The 24,277-nt window shown below is 41.2% G+C and overlaps 1 protein-coding gene across 1 annotated transcript in view; it reads left to right on the top strand.

Moving 5' to 3' along the window:
- SPATA16 (spermatogenesis associated 16) overlaps positions 1 to 24,057 on the top strand; it is a gene marked incomplete at its 5' end in the record, with an annotated part of 52,146 nt that extends 28,089 nt beyond the window's left edge. Inside the window, 3 exon segments of the mRNA XM_010081647.1 lie at positions 6,316 to 6,480; positions 10,857 to 10,940; positions 23,842 to 24,057. Of these exon segments, the coding sequence (XP_010079949.1) occupies positions 6,316 to 6,480; positions 10,857 to 10,940; positions 23,842 to 24,057 (465 nt within the window).
- Between the last annotated feature and the right edge of the window lie 220 nt (positions 24,058 to 24,277).

Below are 24,277 nucleotides of genomic sequence, written 5' to 3'. Positions count from 1 at the left end.
AGCCTCTCCTCCCCAGACTGTAAATGCTAATGTTAATGCTTTTTCCCTAGCAATAACGGTTTCTTAGTTTCTGTACATTGAAGGAATCAGAGCCATTTCCTCATTAGGGGTGTCATAGCAAATCACAGGATTTATATTCTTAGGTTTTGATACCAGATAGGAGGTTGACAAAAACTGCTACTTAGCAACCTCTAGCAAGTAAGAAACATTAGCTAGATGTGTGGGGAAGCTGTATCTCCTTTACTCTCAGAGAGCAGCTGCTGAAACAACAGTAAGCATTTATACTCACATGCTTAGTGGGAGGTAAAGGTGCTCAGCACTTCCCCAAAATGGGCGCTCATAAAGCATCTGCGTCTGTGTGAGGCAGGTGGAGCAGGCTGAGGGCAGACAACCCCAGGGAAACACACAGCTGCTTCTTTCCTGTTCTTTCCTGAAGCCGTGTGCTGTTGACTTCACATGACCAAAAGCCCAAGATATTGATGTGCAGGATAATAGAAGTGGCATCTTTGGGAAAGTGAAATATCTGGTTTTGCTGTCTGTGTTGTAATTCAAACATTTAAGAAGCTGAAAGTGTAAACAGACCATGGGTTAGGTACTGGATACAGAATAAAACCCTGGTCTTTCTGAAAGACCCAGTAAAACTCCAACTTTTTAAAAAAATGGACCCCACAATACTCTCTTTGGGGATAACAGAATTTTAGAGGCGAGATACCTCTATTGCAGTTATTCAGTCTCAAACATGTATCAGAAAAATAAAATATTTTAAAGTCAGGTATCTTTTGGATTCCCCATAACTACCCTATTCTGTAAATGAATTTGGAGGAACAGGACCACACGGTTCAAGCAGAGATAAGTGGTATCTGGTATCCAGGGTATAGGGAAAAGAAAACAAACCCATCACATACAGCACGTTAGGATTGCTCAGGCCAGTCCCCACCGGCTGTATGAATTTACACTGATCCTACACAGTAATGTTTTCTACCAGCTCTACACCTCACCTCATACATTTAAACACACTTGCTGAAACAGAAGAGGGCTGACAGAAATACAGGGTGAAATCCCAGCACCACTGAAGGCAGCAGCAAACTTGCCTTTTTTTTAGGCAGTCAGCATAGCAGCCCATGGTTTGGGCAAGGTCTGCTCCAGTGCCCCCTCCAGCAGCAGCGAGAGTGGGAAAACGGGCCTGAACCCTGGTCCTATAGATTTGTAACCAGCCACCAGAGGGTCAGTATGGGAGCTTTAATGGAGACGAGAAAAGCCTCAAGAGAGAAGAAATTATCACTGAGTTAGAACAAACAGCTGCCAATTCCACATCCATTATTGGTGGAAACATATTCACTTTGCCTTCAGTTTTAATAGCACTGAATGATCCAGACAAGACAGAACCTCTGACCCAAAGAGCAAATGACGAAGGCAATTATACCTGATAATACCGATAGGCACAGAGCCAGAACTGATCTGCTACTGGTGATTAAAATCTCTTTATGGGCCTGGCAGAGATTTGGCCACTTTTGCTTCTTGAAAGTATTCCAAAAATTTCTTCACACTAGAAATACAATTCCATCATATTTCCATCACACGCAAACTAAATTAAAAACCTCTGCAAGACAAACTTGAGATACAGACTTTCTCTTTACAACTTACTTTAACAAGATAAAAGAGTGTATTTGGTTTTCAATAGAACCAACTTTCCTTTCTGCCCTCTTCTTCATTTGCAAATGTAAACATCCAAATGCCTGTCCTAGGCAGATATTTTTTTGACAAAAACATCTCAGTGTTAAAGCAGAGCTTATTAAGCCACAGCAACACTTAAGTCAATTCTGCCATGATTTATACATGCACCACTCTTGGTAAGACATGAAGTTAAAGGTTAAAAAAGCAGAGCATTTTCTATTGGCCCCCATTCTTCACAAAGAACAGCCAGTCCCATTAAAATCAAAGGGACATTTGTGTATTGCAAAGCAAGAAGTGTTCAAGAAAGAATGTCACAGTCTGGTCCCTGCACAGCATCATCTGCTGCTGGGGGGGAAACGCCATAAACCTCATCTGCCCAGAAATACACACCAGGACACAAAGCTTATTGCATGAGCCTTAAAAAACATACATCGGTCATACCTTCAGCTACGTGTATTCCAATCGAGATTACCAGCGCTGACAAGTGGCTACTCTATCAAGTGATTTCACTGGGGTAATTTCTGCCGCTTTGTACACACTGAGTTTGCCTTTCTCCCGCTGCAGTCCCATGTCGATGGCACATGATGCTACTTAACAAGAAAGCAGTGGCCAGAGGGGCTTATTAGACTGCTCGTATTACAAAGGTGAACAAAACCTACCATATGATTCACAGCATGATGCGAACACTTACAGATCTCACTGGTTTGTTGTCTATTTTTTAAGCAGAAGGAAAGTGTTTACTATATAAGAGGTTTCAGCATGCACATTTTCTGGAGGACACCAAGGGCATTAAAGAAACATTATGATGGATTTTTTCCGCTTGTTATTGCAATACGCTACAGAGCTGCTTGCAAGGCATAACTTCATTCAGACTTTGAGCTGAAAAAAATGTGGTAAAGACTCCACAACAGAAAAGAAGAACTACTGGGGGCATTCCAGCCTTTTGCAAAGCAGTGCTCTTAAAGCTGATGGTTAAACATGCACACAGATTGGATATGACAGATGCTGCTTTAAATCCAGGCTGACCAGTCACTTAGCTTTTCTTTTTCTTTAGTACTCCTAGCAATCAGCAATTAAACTTCATTTATAAACAGAAGTGGCATAAGGGATGTCTCTTTTCTTGAGTATAGCTAAAAGCAAAAAGTGGGGATATCCTCCCAAAATTCTCAATACATGAAAGGGCACATGATTCACTCCTCTCACATGCTCTCAAGCTCCATTTTGCAGTGAAAGCCTGTCTTATCTTCGCTCCAGTTGTTACTGATGGGTATTTAGCAATAGCAGATAAGCTCCATCCAGAACAGGCTGATCTGCTTTGTGTAGGTGCTTTTCATCCCAAGGTCAGAGGAATGAAGAAGTCCCAAGGCTGATCCTCAGGCACCAGGACCTTATTGCTCTCCTAGAAGGAATGTCTTCAAAGATACCTCTGGGGATAAACACCCTTTTTGGTGTTTAAAGGGAATTCCTGCAGCAAAAAGTTTTCTGGGGAAGGGTCTTTTGGAAGGACCCCTGCCTGAGGCGTGCCCATTAAGAAAGAAGTCCTCAAGAGAAAGTCCATTAATTGCTCATTTTTACTTTTTTCTTTATATTCTCTTTGGAATACCAGACAATAGGGGTGAGGCCCATCTAGAAATTAAGAGCATAAAAATTTAATCATTTATTGTCTCAATACATTACAGTATTTCTAACCAGGATGCAACTGTGACTCCAAATGCTGCATTTGTTTATGCCTTTGCTACCTGATTTCTAAAATGTGTATCTCTTCTCTTTGTTGAAGCAGCCAGGTCTTTTCCCCTGAAGTCTCCATGTAAGTTTGCTCCTTACTTAACCTTCACTGTACCTACCCGAGCTGGTTTCATCTTCATCTGATTGCTTGGCCACTTTATTATGTTTTTTACTGCAGCTTAGTAGCCCCTTGGATTCTGCTCTAGTTCATGTAATTCTCATCATGTGGTTCAGCTCCCCATGGAATTTTTTTTCTCCTGCCAGCAGCAGTCATTTACTTTCTGCATTTTTCATTGTCACTGAAACGCCACCTCTGACAATGTTCAGCCTCCTCTAATCCCTTCAAAAAACCCCCCCTGCTGTCAGTTATTTATTTATTTACTTCCAACCTACTATAAACTTAAATAGCATTGCTGTGTCCACAGAGTGCATGTTGGCACATATAGCCCATTTGTTTCCCCTAGCTACGTGGCAGGCTCTCATATTTTTCTGGAGAGCAAAGCAGAGAAGAAACTATTCTTTTTGCCTTTATTTTCTTAAACATCAGAGAAGCCCCTAACAGACACAGCATGATGAGAGAGGATTTTTACCTGCTTTCTTAGCTGATGACTCAATACACTCAGTGCTTACACAAAAAGGTTTTTGGATGGATTTCAAGAACAGCAACTTTTGCTGCATCTAAAATGACATGAGACTATTTCATGTTGATAAGAACTCTCTCATTAACTGATTGCTTCTCCTTATTTTAATGCACACAGCTCTACCTGGGGACACGTTGTGTTCCGTGCTTTAATGCCATGCTAACTAGGCTGTGTCAGACTTACAATTTCACATATCAGAGATCAGAGACATCTTTTTTTCTTGCTGATGTCTGCTACTAAAGCCAGGTCAGGTCCCGAGAAAAGGACTGTTTAAGTGATACAAATGTAAGAAGGTTGTCCTGGTCTCCCTTCTTAGAGGTGGGCCAACACAAGTTCATGAGAAGTTAGGCCTGGAAAGGATCTCCTGACTCCCCAAGTCAAGTCACCTGCTATTGTGCACTTTTGTGTCACAGAATATCCTATTCATATAAATTGAGTAAAATCCATTTTGGAACTAGTTAGGCTTTCTGCCTTTTCTACTCTTGCTGAAACACATTGAAGACCTTCAACCTGAATTATAAGAAGGTTAATTGCCACCCCAGTCTTATTTGAACCTATTTATACACAATGGTCCTTCTGTTATCATTGTCTTTTATCTCTCCTTCTCTTTTCAGTTGTTTGCTCTCTTTGGAATTTAGCCCTGCATTATATTTATTGAGAAGAATAATAAGCTCTTGGCATTTTCATTAATAGACTAATCAAACCATGCTCCTCTCAAAAGAAGTATCTCCTACCGTGCTGGCTTCTCTGCTCCATGATGCTTGGGTTTAAATTAACCTCTTCAAACACAGCTGACTGGAGCCATCATCTGCAATACTCCAGAGAACTGCTGACCAGAGCTCCTCTTCCCTGTGCAGTGCCTGATTCTCTCCTTCAGCTAATGGAAACACCAGTTCATCGGCTCAGCTCTTTCTTTTTCAGTTGCTTTCATATCTGGAGCTCCCAGATTGTAGCTGTATTCCTGCCATTCGTCCCCAATTCACTGTCTTTTATTTTATACTATTTTACAATTATATTAGGTGTTATATTAAAAAGGATAAAATTAACTCTACCAGGATTATTTGTATTTTTCTAGGGTTAAAAGAAAACTACGCTTTCTTCCATTATTATTCTTGTAAGATGTATAGAAAGCAAGAACAGCATTGTTATTAAATTCTTAGACTGGATACAAGAACTATGTTGCTAGACATTTTGATAACACTTGATGCTTGCCTGGTGCAAATTGCTGCAAAACCAAGATCAACATCAAACCAAATGATCAAGAATCTTTGACAAGAGAAGTTCATTTTAAAAACAGGACACCATTTATTGTAAAATAAATGCCATTCAAAACTTTCCTTTCACCCTGTTCGATACACGATGGAACCTAGAATCCCCTACCTGGAAGGGTTTGCAAATGGCAACATCCGCGTACCACCGTATGCAACTGCCAGAACAAAGGTCTGCTAAAAATACTGGAAGTGGTTTTGAAAATCAATGCCAATTCTTGGAATTTCAGGCACTTAAATACATTCAAAACCCTGATTAGATGAATGGGAAAGGAAAGGCTGAGCATTCACATATACAATGGCTACATCTCATCAGGAATCTAGGCCAAATTGCTTTTGAAAATCTCAGCAGGGTGCTTATTTGCATTTTTGGCATCAGAATACTTTTGAAAATATGGTGGTAAGACTGCCATCCATCAAACACTTCAGCAGGTGCTGAGATTTTGTGCAGGCACCTGGCTGAGTTTCTGTATTCACACGCATAAAATTTCCCATGTGCCTAGCTGCCTGGAGGATCAAAGACCACCTCCGCAGGTTTTAGTCCCTCGAAGCTATATATTTGAAAACTATGGATTTGCCTAGTCTGCAAACAAACCACAAGCTGACATACCGCGTGGTTTCCTCAACCTCTTCACTGAAACTTTAAAAGCAATCCATAAAAGTCAGATAATATTTAACAGAGGGGATTATGGAAAAGCCATTTCCAAACGAGAAAATTGCATTCATGTTTGTTATCTGCTGTCTCCCCTTCACATATATTATGACTACATATGTACGTTTCTAGTACTACTAGAGAGATTGTGGGAAGAAAGTGTTTTTCTTTTTTTCTTTTTTCCCCTCTATAAAGATTGTCAGCAGAATTATCTTAGAGGTGCTGGATGCCATATTGCTTATAGTATTACCAGCACAAATATATACGATGATAAGCCTCAAGGCACAGGACTCAAAGGATAAGTGTATTTTCTGTGACTCTGCTCTAACCTACATGCATTCTCTGAAAAAAACAGGACGATCTCTGTGCGTGCTCACGTGGGATAGAGAAGTTGCACTACGCCAGCTTCCTCGGCCGTCTGCAGAGAGTCGAGGAACAGTCCCAAGTGATTAATCAAGCGATAGCTGAGCTAGCGACTGTTCCCTACCTGCAGGACATCAGTGAGCAGGATGCCAAACTGGTCAGTATTTATTTCTGATACTCGTTTTGGCCTTTAGAGGCAGGAAGCCAAGGAGGGAAGGCTTGGGGCAGAGCACTGCGCTGCAATTTGCTCTGGAAGTAATTTTTTGAATGCATGGACCTGAAGTAGTTTTAAAATCCGACTGCGGTGCCTTGTCAGAGGAGGTGCTAATCACCTGCGAGGATGACTTTTATAGAATCAGCATGACTCATCCGTAGGCATATTTTTAAAACCTCTTCTTTTTCCCCCAAAAGTCCCCAAATCAGTCTGTGAAAATGATTGCAATTATTCAGATTGTGCTACTTTAAGTCATTTAACATCAGAAACCACCTGCAGCAAAACAGGCCGAATCTAGTCAAAGCTGAGGAGAAGGGGGAAAGAAAAGAAGGTTTCTTTCCTGGCTCCCTGTCTCTGAATTAAGCCATCTACCTGCTATGCTTTTGTTTTCCCTGTGTAGGGTGAGGGCAGTGATGCTAGCAGGGCTGTTGCAAGACTAAAATCATTAATAGCTTGATAGTGTATCAATAACCTGCAATCAGAAAGTATCATCTGGTTATTCTTCCATGAGGCTGTTGGGTTTTTGATGGGGGAGGGAGGAAGGTTGCATACATGCAAATTTTTAAGTGTTTCATTCTAGGGAAAAAAAAAAAAAAAAAGGTCCCTCCCCAGTCCCTGCATTTAAACATGAGCCAATTTTGATGATCCAACTTCTATTCACTGAAAACTCTTGATTTTCCCCAAGCCAGTCCCTTGACATTTGTTTGCAGCCCTGCAGAGCTCCTAAGCTCTGTAGAATTAAAGCTTCACAGCAGCTTGCTTTAGGGAAGATGAGCAGCGGCCTGCAACTACAGGAGGTGGCTGCCAGGCTTTGAAGTCTGGGCTCGAGATAAGGGGAAACGACATTGCAAAGAAATTGTGTTATTAAGAGACATTCTCCTTTTGATGCAAGTTTTCTAGTGTTAAACTTCAGCGGGCCCACATTTCAAGGCTGACTAAAGGGTCTTGAGTTGTTGGTATATATTTCGATGATAGTTTTTTCTCCAGGGTACAATATTTTCAGGACACCACACATCAGGCACAGGCTATTACACTGTTGCTTGTATCTTCTCATGTAGTAACCACAAGCCTGACCTCCCTGGAAAGCTTTTTGGAGAGGCTCTAGGCCAAACAAGACAAAGGTCTTCAGTCTCTTAGGGGAAGGACTGGGCAGGACAAGGATCCATGCTGGGAAATTTAACTGACAGATTGTAAATCTTTCACCAAAACACAGATGCTGTGTTTACTGAGCCCAAGGTAAAAACATTTTTGAAAGAATAAAGGCAGAAAATCTCTACCAGCTATCCCGTCCAGAGCATTAAAATGTATTAATTCAGCATTCATTTATTTGTCTTTGTCCTGTCACCCTCCTGTGAAATGTATCTTCAGTCTGTGCAGGAAAATGGAAGCTCAGATGTTTTGTAGCTAGAATATTTTAGTAAACTTCAGGCACCACAGTGTTAAGGCACAAGACTGCAAGCAGGAACTTGCAGAGCGGCTTAACCAGGGAGTGATTGATGGGCTTTACCTTTCCTGGTGGCACCAACCCACATGGCACAGGCTCCTCTTACACCAGGAGGGACCATTTCCCTGCCACGTCACAACTGCATCAAGCACAGAATGTCGTTGCCCATCATTGGGTCTGCACACCCCAACCATCCAGGCAGCGAGTGAACAATCCTCATTTGTTCAGCCTGCTTGTTATCCTCCTTATTTCACCAGGGTCCAGGTAGGATGAAACATTTGCAGTACTGGGCTGTACTGGTGTGATTCCGCAGCCCTCAGTGGATGCTACAGAGGCAGCCCTGCCATATCCAAGGGGTCGGGATTGCAGCACCCACGCTGACTCCACATGCTTCTCACTCTTCAGCAACATTTCTAAGAGCTATCTAAATTTTTCCATGAAGAAAAGTGAGCTGGTCAAATTCTAATCTCACTCGTACTAATAAAAATTTCAAGTAATTCCTCTAAGGTCATTCTGACTTTACATTGGTAAAACTGAGATAAGACTTTATTACCAAGCAAGGCAGTTAAATTGTGAGAGTTAGCAAATGCTAAAGATGCCAAATGTTTATTATCACATACAGTATAAGTTCTATAAAGTTTAAAACACATTGAATTTATAATAGTGCAATTTGCACTGATACAGCAAGAATCCCAAAGGCATTTCAGCTATAAACTCTTCTGTGTAAATGTCTCCCTGTAACTAAATAAATAGAGTTCTAATCTATGGCACAGAGAACCTCAGCTGAGGCCGTCTTAGATCAGTATTTATTCATAGACCCTGGGAAAATAAAGATTTCAGTTAGCTTGAATAGTTGAATTTAAGTGGGGAAAATCCCTGAAGACAATCTTTCCAAGGTTAACGATTTCAATGTCACCATATTTGTACGTCATAAACCAAGACAAAAGCTTATTAAAAAAGCAGAAATCTATTTCAATTTAAAATCAAATAAGGACAAGATATTTTTTAAAAATGCACCTTTTTTCATTGGAGGGGATTTTCCAAAAAAAGATCAGCTTTAGGAGAATTACTGAGGTTTGCCAACTGCCCGTTCTTGTAGCACGCATATTTTGTCTGACATAGAGCTGGTGAGAATCTTTGGGTGGTAAAAATTAAAAGCCGAGATCACACCAGGCACTTTTCACTGAAATATGTCAATATGAAACTTTAATTTGAAAGTTTTTTTGGTTTAACTTCTTGCCCAAAGCAGTGAGGTCCCAGCTTGGCCGAGCTGTTGGAGCAGTCCTATGGGTGTGGCAGACCGACCAATGTCCTGGTCCCTGACCTGGTGGCTGCTCTTTGACCAGTTTTTCAGAGAGAATAACACCAAGAAAAGCGATGGAGGAATCTGCCCCTTCCCCTGACCGATTCCTCCTCTGCCTGGTTTGACACAGGATCTGTTCTTTGCCCATTATGCCCTTAATACCCTTAATCTCTGGGCTGTGTCTGTTCCGGATTCATAGAAGGAGATTATCTGTCATAAAAGTATTGTGATGGAAAATTGCTGACAGGTTCCTGTCTCTGTCTGCATTATAATCAGAGGCAGAAATTTGCAGGTTTGTTTTCAGGAATACTGATGCCTGACTTAAAAAAAAAAAAAGTTTTCATCAAATATTTGGACCAATAAGATTCAACTTAACGGCTGCACAAGCACAGGGAAAGCAGGCTAGAACCAACCAGAGCAAATTTATTTAGAGATTCAAAAGAAGAATCCTGCATCCTTTATCCAGTGTTGGGACACAGACAAAGAATTTTAACTTCAAAAACCTGAATGTGAAGGTAACTTCAGGAAATACAGATCTGCTCATTGAATCTCAAGGCAGCATTGTTATATCTCATTCCATCCCCTTATGCATCTCATATGAGACTGCTGCCTGTGCAGAAAGAAGAGACAATTTCTCTATGAATGTTTACCCTTATACAGTCCAATTACTTCTAATGAGTAACAAATTTGTGAAGAGACACTAAAAACTATTGTTCACTTTAACCAGCTAAACGTTTTGGAATAGACTTAATAGAGCCCAGCAACAGCACAGGTATTAAATACAAGTTTGTTCCCAAACGCTGATGCTAACGGCTGCTCACAGGAGGACACCCTGGATCTGACCCCTGTCTCTCTGTTACTGAATCAAGAGTGACTGAAACATTTTCAAGTGCATGGGAAGGGTGCAGGGTGAGGCAACACTACAACGAACCTGAATTTTGGCCCTCCCCCTACCACTAAAGACTGATTAGCAAATATTTTCCTACAGCTTCTTTTTATAGTTTACACTACAAATTGTCAGCCTTGTTTTTATGCTCTGTTACACTGAATGATGGGGAGCAGGGAGAGCTTGCCAAAGAAAAAGGGTAGTAAAAGCAGGGAAAATGAGCTAGATACTTCCAGCTACAGTAAAAGCATCTTAGCTTTAGTGTTGTCCTCTTGTGAGGTTTTACATGCTGCCTTAAATTATGATACATTAGCCTTGGGAGAAAATACTAAAAAGCATTCATGTACGACACAATATTCCAGACAGCTAAAGAATGAAATATGGAGCCTTTATTCTTTACAGCCCAGGTCTTCCTTTGCTAAGTATAAACATTTACTGCATTAAAACGTATCAGCTTAAATACAAAATTTCCAAAGGATTTTTTTCCCATTGTTAAGTATTTTATATGCGCAAAAATACGGTGTAATGGCTGAAGTAAAGATGAGGTGGCAGTGCTCATTGTGTGAAAGATGAGTAATAAAATCATCAGTGTACAAATGATTTTTTAATTAGGCTTTAATCTGTGTATTTAGAGAAGTTATTTCTGTGTGAATTCCACACTGATAATTTTTATCTTGGTGCCACAGCTGCAGTCGCTAATGGCAGATGCCATGGACACCCTTGAAGGAAGAAGCAGTGGGGAAGGACGTGTGTGGAATAAAATTCAGCAGGTAAAAACCTGCAGCAAAGGGCAGGAGAGTATATTGTGCCTTGGGGAGTAAATGTCCACCTGAATCATATCTGTTCAAAAGGTAGAAAAGAAAGTAGGTGCCATTTGAAACCTGACTCTGTGCCTTGAACTCTGTTAGTGCTCAGGCACTAGCCCCAAATACATATTTATTATTTGCTTTAGCCCCTACGATTGATCTTTGTCCATGTTAACAGTCTCATGTGGCTATCTAAAGAAAAAAAAAAGAAACAAACAAACAAAAAACCAAACCTGAATAGCTTTTTTTTGGCTGATACTGATACTTCTTTTCCACCTTTGTCATATGGGGTACTGTGCTAATTGGGCGGTGGGGGGGGGAGTTGTTAGCGAATAAAATTCAGCCCAACAAATGAGGTCCCTTAGTGGAGCTCAGATGAGGCTTTGGTGATGTGAGAGGTAAAAGACATGTAAGTACCTTTCTGGAGTCTCTGCACAGCAACCAGTCAATTTAATTCTTTAAAAGATTTGTGAAATGTGGGAGCCTTGTGTTGGGTCTCTGTACAGATGAATCTGACCCCACGTAATGAATAATAGGTCAGGCTGGGATGTAATAGGACCATCTTGCATATTACAAAGCCTTTCAAACCGCAGTGAATCACAGCTCTGGGCATTCAACACCATTGACATTCAGCCACTTCTGAGGAAAAGGGTAGCAACGCATCACCAGGAAGGGAAAATGTTGCTGATGGTTCACAACTTTGGTGTTACCCTATGTCATAGGGCTTCGTCAGATCCCAGCCGGACACACGGTCCCTCTGGGTTGTGGCTGTGATAGGAGGCTGGAGAACAGAGGGTTTGAATTTCTGCACTGGTGGGACTTGAAATTGTCCCTCTGGGGGATTTAGGGTTTACAGACAGATTCAGGGGAGATACTGAAAACCCAAACCCTGCCTACACTGAGTCACTCTAACCGGGACAAGCAATGAAGACAGATGTCTGAAGCAAATCGCAGGGGTGGAGGGTCAAGGCCAGATATCCAAGAGATCTGAATGAAAATTTCAGGAGGCATCTCATCTGAGAGAAAGTCTCTGTAGGTGTATCGCCTTTGTTAGCTGTCAGATCAGTGGTTCTTAATAAAGATTTCCAAGTACAGAATGTTTTCAGAAAGTAACCAAACCCTAAATGCCCAGAGTTATAGACAGATTTGGTTTCATCTCCTTCAAACACTCACGAGGCAAAACAAAGGATAAATATTCATACTGCTTTTACATTGCATCAGGATAGTCTCTGAATCTCTCACACATACCTACAGGTCACAGAAGAATCTTCTGCAACACAAACACTACATATGATATGCAGCTATACATATATTTATACAATTACATACATATTTCCTGACACATATGACAAACATTGATAAAAAGATGAATGCAGAGTCAATTATATATGTACAGATAGCCTATTCCCTGTACTTCTCTAGAACTTGTCCTTCCCATTTTCAGACAGTAGACTTTCATATCAAAAATAGTTTTCCAAAGTTTTTCCAAACATCAGGATTTTAATCCACAGTTAGGTGTTTGAATAACCAGCCTGATTTTCACAACTCTGAACGACCGCAGTTCAGAGGTAGCTCAAAAAGGATCGTGGCTGGAAGTTAGACCAAGTGCACCGATATCCAAATATTTATTAAAGGCTCATTAAATTTTGGTGGTGGTACCAAAAAAAAAATCCCACGTACTTCAACAAACACTGGCTAATATTTCATTGTAAATTCTGTAAAACTAAGTATTTTATTTCAGTGTATTCATATATATGTATTTCTCTGGGGACTTTTACGTTCGGTATAAACTTAATGAAAATCAAGCTAACATTTAAAAATGTCACATGAATCAGTGCATAATTCAATATTCAGGAATAAAAGTTACTGAATCCATGAAAATCTGCTCTCTGCCATTTTAAGATTTTGTGCTTCAAAATTTGTTTGCATTATGAACATAGTTTTGCATTTCATTTATGACAACTCAAATAACTATTTGATTTGACACAGCTTGTTCCAAGCAGAACTCACTGTTTCATAATGCAAAAATATTTTTCTATATTATATCAGAACAAAGAAATTAAAAGCATCATCAAATACTTCTTTTCTGCTTTACTTTTTTTCCAAAATTTAATTTCAGCATATTCAGCACGTTCTTAAGAAAATTTTTTCTTTTAGTAGAGGAGACAGGAAAACATTCAGAGAGATTGGAACTTGGGGGATTTTTGTCGGGTTTTTTGTTGGTTTTTGTTCTTTTTTAATCAGCTCCAATTAAGAATGCTACACTAGGTTAAATAATTCTAATATATCACTAAGAAGGAGGATTAAATCTGATGTTTAAAAAATGATGTGGTGTGGACTACAGTACGTCACTTGTGCTAGAACCACTTCGAAAAGTTCAGTATTTCTGTTTGCTCATTGCATGATGCTGATTGTAGAAACCTACAAAAAACCTTCACACAGATCTAGTTACAAGGTGGTTATTTGTATTTTTGCTATTGAATTAATTTACATATATTAGAAAGCGAAAAAGAACATAAAGGAGTTTATATAAACGCAAAACTCCAGAAAGCTGACAGCTACACTACCACCAATGAAGTTTGACTTTTGCAATAGAAACAGCTGTTGCACCTAATGAAAGCACTCAGAATTTTTCTCTAATGCAGCAGCATTATAGCAGTGCCTATTTTCCAAATGGTTAAAGGGTCTGTCAGAATTGCCACTATACAAACCACTGTTTTCAGGGTTTGATATTCTGGAGTCAGCCATAAAAAATTCATTCAGGCTGAAATCCAACAGAGAAGGGCACAAAGCCTGACACCCAAAGACTTTTCCTTTTGTCACAGTGGAGGGTTTATCAAATTAGTTTGAAATTAATCTGGGCAATTTTGAATTTACAGGAGTGACAAAGTAGTAATATATGTGTAGCTTCAAGTGGTTTGGGTGCTGCCCTGCTCATCCAATTCACTGGTAAATTTATGTTTTTTAAGCAAACTAATTTATCAAGTGGGCTAATTATTTTTGGAAGCTTTAAATGCAAAGAAATGAAAAATGACCTTGTAATTAGCTGGAGAAAAGAGAACAACACTGTACAGAAGATACCTTTCTCAGCATTACCAGGCTACAGACTCTCCAGCCACAAGAAGAGCTGACCCAGGAAAGCCTAGATTACCTTGGGAGATTAAGAAACATCCTCCTACAGAGGTTTACCCACATACTAAATATCCCTGAAGAATGCCTCGGAAGCAGGAAAAATGGGCTGGGTCAATCTCCCAAAATCTCTGTTCTCCAGGATTTTACCAACCCTTTTCTTTGCAGTCCCCTGGACAAAATGTGAGCTTTCTATTAGCAATTTGGGGCTAAGAATTTTCAATCAATTTGCAGAGGTACTGAGTCCCAGTCTACCTCAGGAACATTTTCCTAAAAATTTTTTTACCTCCTCCCTTCTTTTTAGAGTTGTCAGAAATTCCCCAAGTGAACTTGTTGATGGCCAGAATGCTGGGCTTACAGAGGATTCAAGGCACCATATTAGGGTTTAGTATTATTTTTTTTTAGTTACTGGCTCTGTCTAAATTGTGTTATAGGTTGAGTTGTGAAGGTACTTAAATATTACACCATCAGCATTTCATGAGAATGGACTTCTCTGGAGCCACCTTTATGAATGGGAAGCCCTCCTAAAGAAGTCAGTAAGAAATGCTGTGGGAAAGAGCATCAAACCCCCTCCTTTAAAGAGGCTTACCCAGTGAACAGAGGCAGACATGTATTTTTGCTTACTGGATTTTGAAGTGTAAATTCTCTTCTTAATTCAGATTGCATTTGAATTTATTATTTTAAAGAGACTGACTTAGCCTGGCCATTTGAGCAATGACCTCCAATCAGCAACAATGAGCAGAAAACTTCCAAGAGAGATCGAGGGGAACTAACCTGATCATTCAACTCAGTCCAGCCACTGGGTCTTAAGCAAGTTGAGGCACAACTATAATACCCAGGTCTGGTTGTTATTGACTAGCTTCTTTCCTGAGAGAGTTATATGTGATGAAAGTGAAATCTGATGTGAACATGAATGCTGGGACTAGCAGTAAAGTTTGGCTTTGAGTAACTCGAAGTCTCTGGATGGCCACTGCAGGACTCCACAACAGCTACAGACAGGCAGAGGGGTTTAGAGTATCTCAGATAGATGAAACAGCAGAAAGGCTCACCCTTTGCTCTGTAGAGCGTTTGCTTCTCTGCAGTCTTGTAAGAAAAAAAAAAAAAAAAAAAGGAAATAAGAAGAGATTACTTTCCTATCTTATAAAGTCATTAATAAAGCCTCACAATATTGTTACAGTGAAAGGCATTTCATTAAATAAATAGATACTTTAGAGCCTATCAACCAGAAACTTTTGACATCCAAAGAGAGGAGAGCCAAATAAGTGCAAGTGCCAGTATGGCTCTGCTTCTCCTATGAAGATAATAATGTTGTTCTACTTCTCCATTTAGGCCCTGGGCTTTCATAGCAGTTTCATAGGATCTTCTTAACATCATTTGAACAGCCAAAGGATAGACAGGAGTTGGCAAATAAACACTTTCCTACACTTCCACATGTGAGACACTTCATAAAACCTTCACATCTGAGTTTACCTCAAGGGCATCATGTACTTTGCAATTTAGATAAGTTATTATGCCCATAATTTGCTGAGCTCAGTGGAATGTCTGTTCCATAAATCTGAAAGCAGAGCAAACATGGATGAGTGAATAAAAGAACAGATGTAACTTACATAAGGATAAGTATGTAACAAAAGCTACACTAATATATGTGAATATGAAATGGAGGAAAATTAGCCTAACACATTATGTAATATTTTACCCAGGCACACAGATTTTCAGTAGTTGACCTCTGCTTACTACACCTCTGCCTTCTGCAACAGCAGGGGAACACTATCTGATGAACTGTGCTCTTCCACCGACATTATCTCTTAATTGAAAATCAAGCCATGGAAAAGGGCCATAGACTTGCCAGGCTTTCGGTCAGCCAGAGGAGCAAGGAGGGAGATTCATAGGATGTTGATGGAAAGTGGACGTGTTGCTGAATAGCATTGTGCTGGCTACTACGACAGTTCTTTGATGTATATGACTTTGTAACATCTTGTAAAGTCATCCGAACCCATGCCACAGCCACTGGGAACTGCACTTGTTCTCAGAGCACACAGGCTTCAAAAGTTGTTGTGTTTTTGTGCACTCTCTGGAGTCAGCTTGGCTATTCCTGAGCTAATAGAAGGAAACAGGTTCCTGGTTTGTTCTCATCTCAGAGCCGCGATGCAGCCATGTGTTTCACGAATGCCCAGACCCACTGTGAAAAGGAAGAGGGAAACAAAGAATGGGAAAGGAAAAGCACATTTTCTGTCACAGCAGTGGAAGTCTAATACATAGCATCTAATTTGTAATGAGTTCAGAAAAATGTGACTGCAAAAGGAAAACCTTAGCAGCACTGATTCAGGTAGACTCAGAGTGAAGGAAATAAAGACCAGAGCAATCAGGTAGAAATGCAAAAATTTATGTTAGAGTTGACCGAATATTGGTTTCACGCTAAGATTAGAGAAAACATGTGAAGACATTCTGGAGAGAATTAACTTAGAATTAGCAACAGCCTCAAGGGGGAGAAGAAGGAACTACGGCAGAGGTTTCTAACCTGGCACTGAGTGAAGTTTCCAGACCAGGCAGAGGAGGTTAGGAGAGTGCATGAGCAGAAAATGAGATGCGCCCATTGAATCTGAGGCGATACAAAGGAGATGTAGGCAACCAGAGAGCCTCATTAATAAATTCAGCCCCACTGTTGGGACAATAAAAGCATGACAGCATTCGTGGAGCTCTTTGTGTGAAAGAGAGGTGACAATGGGATCAGTTCTCAATACTCCTGATCCCTCAAATCAATTCCTGCCCTTGTGAGTCTCTGGTTCTTTGTGTCGCGCACACAGCAGAAGATGTCCCAGCAAGATGCCGACATGGCCTGCAGCTCCACTGAAAGAAGCAATTGCATCCTGCCCATTTTCCGCCCTCCAGACACCGGTATCTAATAGAAAGCTCAGCTAGTTAGTGGCCACACACTCCTCAACAGCTATACCTCCTGATCACAGCTCAACCAGCAAAACCATGTGGAAAACAGAGCCTGAGACTGCTAAGAAACAGTGAACTTTCTGGCATACAAGACTTTAGTCAAATCTGAAGCAGTTTCAAGTTTGCTGTTCCACACCAGAAGGAAAGTTTTTGTACATAAAAACATGGTTTTTTCCAGCTAAATCAGTTTGTCTAATAACAGATATCATCTATGGCCATAATTCTTAGGCTCTGACACAAAGCACTGCTAATGCTATTGGGAAAGAGTGTTTTATGATGAGAAAGGCCTTGGTCTATTCCACCAAGCTATAGGGTGCAATAAGTCACTGGAATAATTCTAAATAGCAGCAAATCTAGCAACTGAACAGTAAATTTCCTAAACATTGGAATAATGTAGCTGGTTGTAGCTGCCTGGCAGTTAAATCACAGGCAATTCTGGGCATTAACAATCCCCACGTAAGGATTTAGATAAACATTTCCCCAGCCCTTGCTAACCACGCTGTCTGTTATAAATGAGCTGTCTGCCTACCCGCTGCCCTCTACCAGAGAAGGTCTCCAGCCCTATAAACACTTGCTACCAGGTATTGTTACTGCTGTGAAAAATAGTGTGAGTCAACAAGACTGCTCATAGCAAATACTGCACTGGGCACAGATTTCAGGAGCACTTATAAAGTAATAAAGGACTGTCTGAGTTGTAAGGTAGTTAATAAATGTAAGTCATTACCATCATCAATATTATTTTTATTCAGTTCCTCATTTTTTCTTTCCTCCGTCTGCTTTTAACATTGGAGCTTTGCTAGCGTGCTAAGAACCTACTGGCAAACGCTGGTTTTCAGTGTTTCCCTGAACTCATTCCTTTACAACGGAAATGCACAACCGAGCTGTCTGTCAGACTTCTTTCTTTCAAGAAAAGCAGTGCATATGAATGAGGTGTATGAAAATCCAGAAAGGGAGCATGAGGGACAACATCTCTATCTTTGGCATCAGCATCTGAAGCCGTCAACATTTCTAGAAGCAGGCCCAAGGCAAGGGTTGCACCGTCAGTTGGGTTACATCCCCACAGAAACGCAGGGAAATGGCTTTGGCCAGCCTGGGGCAGTTCAGATCATGCACGACTGTGCAAACCCACTCCCTTCCAAAAGCAGCCATAGCAGCTCAAATGTGCTTTGCTTGACATGCAAAGAGTAAAATCATCTTCTTTTTTTTTTTTTTTTTTTTTCTTTGTGGGATCCTGGCTCTTTCTTATTTCATTCTGAAGTCTTTATCAGGTACTATAACTGATATTTTGCATTTGTATTCAAATTCATGCCAATGTTTTAAAGAAACATGTGCGTTCAAGTTAGCTTGTGATGAGAATAGCCCCCCGCCCCCATTTTTGGATAAGCCATGAAGCTTCCTTTGGACAGCCAGTAAGCCATCAAACATGGACATCTGTTCCTTGGAACAACCTCCTTTCAGCAAAGGTTGACAAGTTTCGTGACATCTGTGGCCCATCAGGACTTGGACAAAACCACGCTGAATGATGGATAGTATCACCGTGTTCCTTCATCGTAGCTGGATCATATCACATAATTAGGAACCATATGGGGGATGCCTTATCCCAATGAGTGCGTAGCAAGGGCAAAGGATACACTTGCATTGTGGTATTTCAGGGCAAAACCAGATCCATCCAGGCAAGTTCAGAAGTGACTGACAGGACATCACCAGAAATGCAGTTAAGTTTTGCAGAAAAGGAGATGTGAACTTCCTACAAAGTCCTGCTTTGAAGAGGAGGTTGATCTCGATGACCTCCAGAGGTCCCTCATACGGCAATCTTTCGATGAGTGTCATTCAGCGGCAGCCAGCCAGCGCTGCTCACATATCCCTCCACACCACAAGCAAATCAATCAGGATGGCATCCAGAGAGAAGGGCTGAATGCTCACAGCAGCAAGTTTCTCCCTTTTATCCACACTGGACAACATGTACAAAAGGGCAGGATTAGAAATATTTTCATATGCTCCAAACAGGGTCTGCATTGTTCCTTATCTTTGTGTGGATCTATATAATGTAGTTTTCAAAAAACTCCTCTAGGTCTGAATCAAATTCTAAGCCCAAGGGAAACCATATATTGCCTCACCTGATTAGACCCTCTGCGGTTTATCCCTCCAGCTAATCCTGTTGCATTCATTGCCTGTTACCCAAAGAGCTCCGTGTTTTCATCTCAGACATAAACTGCATTAGATAAGTGTACCAAACCCGTAACTCTTTACAGATTCTGCCCAGCCTTAGAGAACGATGTAAAACCATTTCTATTAAGAAAGAGCTGATCACCTCTGTATTCACATGGACTACAGATCATTTTCTTCTCCCAGCAAACTCAGAACTCAAATTCAGAGTGGACTAATTGACTTATAGTCCACCCAGATACTTCTGGTGCACTAATTATGCTTTTCACCTTCTCACTCTGTGCCAGAATAAAAACTCCTTGATGTGTGACACTGAGGAAAAGCAGACATGACCTCACTCATTCACCTGATTTTCTCTGAGAATAAAAGAACAGAAATACTTCTGAACCTGTCAGTGCTGCAGCTCTGTGCTGGTGTCTCAGCAGCAGAGCAAGGGCTGTGCCATCAAGGCCAGCAGGTTCTTGGTCTCAGAGCACACATGGAGGTTTTGTCCTTCCCATTCATTCCTCTGGCTTGAAAAATAGTGCCATTTCCTTCAGGTGAGCCAAACAAGTTTGCTCTTCTTGTCCTGTTTCTAATTTTCATTCAACCACCAGCTTAGAGGCTTCTCTGTCCTAACAGAATTCCCTTGGTGTCAGGCATGTAGACGCAGCACTAGCCCATTGCTTTGATTTCCCAGGTACCTCCGTGAACTCACAGGTATAAAACTGGAGGCAGACAGTTGAAACGCCAACACTATATATCTGTACTATTGCAGAAGCCCAGGTGTTTTCTCAATGTTAATTCCTTTGGTTTTTCGTTCTGCCCCTCCTCTAATCAACCACTGATATCTTCCACAACATATCAATGCAAGAATTTGAAGCACAAAGGAGAACTTTGGGACAATGCAAAATAAATGCAATACTGACGTAAAAAGCACAAAATAAACTCTACTGATGTGTCTCACTTTCAAACTTCTGTCCCCAGACACCTACACTTCTCTGCTTAGCTTGATCCTAAAGCACCTGTAGGTACCACATGGATCTGCTGTGGACTAAGCATGTAATTTGCTTTAAAGGCATCTTTTATTTCTATTTCTTCCCTCTTTACATTTGATCTTCATTCTGCCCATTCCCTTTTTTCCCTGCTACCTCCAGGGGCCAGAATAAAGGCAGAGAGAAAAATCCAGTGAAAGAATAGGGTCAGGAGCAGCCTGAAATCAGGAGCTGATGGGGAAGAAATGGGAGGAACTTGAATGCAGGGGCAGGTGTGCACTGAGGACCAGGGCTGTGGACATTTCATCCAAAGTAGAAATGCTGCCACTGCACTGCTGGGAGGAACTGAGGGGCAAATACTTGGGATATCTTGGAAGTAAGGTGTCATAGCAGCAGAAGATAAAAAATAAGTTGAAGCCAAATTTATCTTCATAAGTTCTCAGGTCACGAGGCACTTGAGAAAAAGACCATAAAGACACTCTACATCTGGGTAGATGGAAGAAGTATGGTTTTGTAAGTTCAGGAGAGTATTTAAGGGACTTCAGTCCAAGACTGTCAAGCAGTGAGTTCAGCTCCTGAGAGCTGGGCACAGCCCCTGCAGATGGGATGCGACGCTACGGACCAGCTCCCAGGCACAGACTGGGGCACACATGGACACTGTGTGGGTTGGGGAACTAGAGGTGGGGAAAAATAATCCAAGCGCAAATAGTGCAAAGGGCTGACCTGACAATGGTGATGTCTGTGTGGGGTGGGACCAGACCCAAAATGAGCCTCATGTGAATCACCAGCAACACGAGCAGCGAATGCTCCGCTGCCAGCCAAGTCCTGCAGAGCTCTCACGTGGGCTCCAGGGCTGCTTTAGCCTATAGAGCGGCTGCAGGGCTCCATATAACCCTGGGGTTTGGTCTCAGCATCAGCCTGTGGCCAGTTATTGTCTTATTTGGGAATAAATTACAAGTCTTCTCCGAAATCCTCTTTCCTACAACAGCTGTGGCTCTGACACGAATCACGTTCGGGCTGGTTACAAACTATGTCTTTCTACCTACTCCCATCCGCACGAGTTCCTATTGAAACACTTATTGAGAGGGAAAGAAAAAGGAGGGGGGGGAGAAAGTGAAGCTATTAATTTTAAAAAAAAAAATCTGCATTTCCCAGCGAGAGCCCCGAAGGTGGCTCACATAGTCAGCCAGCAGAAGAGCGGGCAGAGGGAGGTTTTAAATCAAGGCAGAAAGGCAGAACATAATGCTTCCAATTTACTTTCTTAAAATGAAATGTGCAAGGTAAAAAGCCATGAATAAGCACTACTGAACACTGCAGCCACCGCAAAGAGATTTTTAAACCATTTCCACCACCCCCCCTTAATCTTGTCAAGAGACTGTATTTTCATCGGGTGGGTATGGTAATTTAAATCATGGTAGGGCTCAGAGTATCCCGTGCAATTGTAAGTCAGCGAGGGTTTGAATGCCACCACTGCTGTGCAAATAACATCACCAGCTCATCAGCTATATCAGTAACACTGAAATTATGTAAGCAACTATTATTTCCACCCGTGATATGCCATATTAGAACTTATTTTGGGGGCTGGAGCTGACGGGTATTCTATAAACATGAGAAGCACACAACAGCAGCCAGGCTGTGGTTCGAGGGAGGAACATGATCCTACTGGGGTTTCTGGTGGCATCACCAGCAGTGCAGGTGCTGCTGGACAGTCCCAAAGGAGCTGCTGTAAAAATTGTTGCTTTTCTGGTGCTTCCTTTACGCTCACCCCACACCCACCCATCAGCTGGGACCCGTTTTCCTTTATGCTTACCACCCTTTGCGCTCCCCAAACACGAGCACCACCCCCAAAATAGGACAGGTTACTTTTAACTGCGGAAGAAAGTGACACAGATATTTTAATTTGGTTAATTCCAGAAGAGTCTTGGGGGTTTGCTGGTTGTTTTTGAGACGGCTGAGCCCCTGGACTGGAGCTTGGCACTAAGCAATTATGCTTTCCAAGACTTCCCGTGCGTTTTTGGCCAGATCAATGATTTCCTGAGCTTTTATTTCAGATTCTTAAAAATGAGGTGAGCATAACGATTCCTCTCTATGATCCTCTGCACATTTATATGGCAAACATGTCACAGCAGAGCCAGCCTGTGAAGCTCTCTTCAAAGAGCCCCATCCTCCCCATGCTCCTGTGCCAATAGGTCTCCTGGGGACAGAGGAGTCAAAGCCACCAGCAAGTACCCAGCAAGGTTCACCCACACAATTGAAAGCTGTTTGCCATAGCATCACACAGCGTGCTATGCAAAGCTGATCTATTGCAAATCATAGAATCATAGAATGGTTTGGGTTGGAAGGGACCTTGGAGAACATCCAGTTCTCTAGCCCAGGTTGCTCAAAGCCTCATCCAGCCTGGCCTTGAACACCTCCAGGGATGGGGCATCCCTGCAAGCTTGGTGGGGAGGAGGAGGCAAAGCTCCTCTCCCAAACACATTCCTCGTGCCCTCAGAACCCCAGGGAGGCAGATGGAGTTGTCCATAAGCTTTTCTGCTTGCCTCAGTGTCTCTCTCGCACACGCGCACCCCTCACACCAGCACAAACCATGGAGCGCACAGCACGGCTTCCAGTTCAGGGCTGAGGAGCACTTCGGTAACAGCTCAATGTGTGAATAAATACAACGGGAAGCCACACTCGGATTAATTCACAGTCAGCTGTTCTGTGTTGTGCCTAAAGAAGCAATGCTCCACTGAATGCATGTCACGGTGATAGATTAGGACTTTTTTTTTTTTTTAATATTTCAGCTTAAAATGCAATTGGAAGATTGATGCTTTAGATCCTCACATTATATAGGGTCTAGGTCTTGAGTATAACTCAGTGTGAAGGGAGATGATTCTCCTCTTCACCTTACAGAAACGCTGCATACCGCAAAAGTTGACAAAGGGTATGAATAAAGGTAAGGTATGGGGAGATAGAGACATAAAATTATGAATGCCTGGTATTTACAGAATACCTGTATGCAGTAAAATTAATCTACATTTTTGGTTGCTTTGAAATCACCCCTGCAAGGAAGATGTGTCTATCTGAGTGTATTCTTTATTAGAATAATTATGTTTTTATTTTGGGGGGACACTAAGGTCATGTGTTCTTTTACTGTACTCTAATGTATTATATTCATGGGAAAACATATTTATTCAGAATTTCATTTTGATTTCACAGAAAAATGGTTCTTGCCACAGCAATGTGGAATACTCATTTTTCTCCACGTGTTGATTTTTGGCATATAAATGCCAGAAGCCTCTGTTCTCTTTCCTTATCAAGAAAAACTTGCCGAAGATTAATTTCCTCATCATCCTTTCCTTTTAAAGTGGCTGTTTTTCAATGCCATTTAAAGACAGAGTTGTGATAAATTCCTGTTTTCAATGTGCAGATTTCAATGAAAGGGTCTATTCCACAGCAGTAAAGTAATTTAATCTAAACAGAAAGGGACCAAAAAAAAAAAAAAAAAAAAAAATCAGGTACTGCTACTCCAACCAATTGTATGAGAGATACCTTCGTGTATTTTTCTTTCTAATGACAATTAGTTTTGAAATAAACTAATTGCAAATATTTTTAAAGTTTCTATAGAGGGGGAGGGAAATTCTTTTGACACTATTTCTTTATAATTGCAGATCGGACTAATTGAAGACTACTTATACCAAGCAGAAGACAATTACCTCAGACACAAAAGGCAGAGAATAGCTAGGGCGGAAAGAATGAAAATGAAGAGGACTCAGTATACACAGCAATATTAGAGACTAGGAAATACAAAACTGTCCCTTACCAGCCCTGAAGACATGGCCACACAGCGAACAGGAAAATTAACACTGCAGATATTTGATAGATAGGTCAACAAAAGCCCCCTTTCCTCTTAATGAGCCTTCCCCTCCTCTTACCCCCTGGGGTATCTTTAGCAAAACTCTCCAGCATTAGTCTCTCCATAATTAGTCTTAACTGGTCTGAATAAATGTCTGTGACAGGTTTATTTTAAATTGTCTTGTTTATTTAAACAGTAACAAAAGGGCCTGTATTTTCTGCTCTGAGAATATTCTGCATCCAAACTCTATA

This window comes from Pterocles gutturalis, unplaced genomic scaffold, assembly GCF_000699245.1.
Source record: "Pterocles gutturalis isolate BGI_N339 unplaced genomic scaffold, ASM69924v1 scaffold39564, whole genome shotgun sequence".
In the NCBI taxonomy this organism is placed as follows: domain Eukaryota; kingdom Metazoa; phylum Chordata; class Aves; order Pterocliformes; family Pteroclidae; genus Pterocles; species Pterocles gutturalis.
The sequence above is the reverse complement of the archived record's forward strand: the minus strand, read 5'-3'. Positions and strand labels throughout refer to the sequence as shown.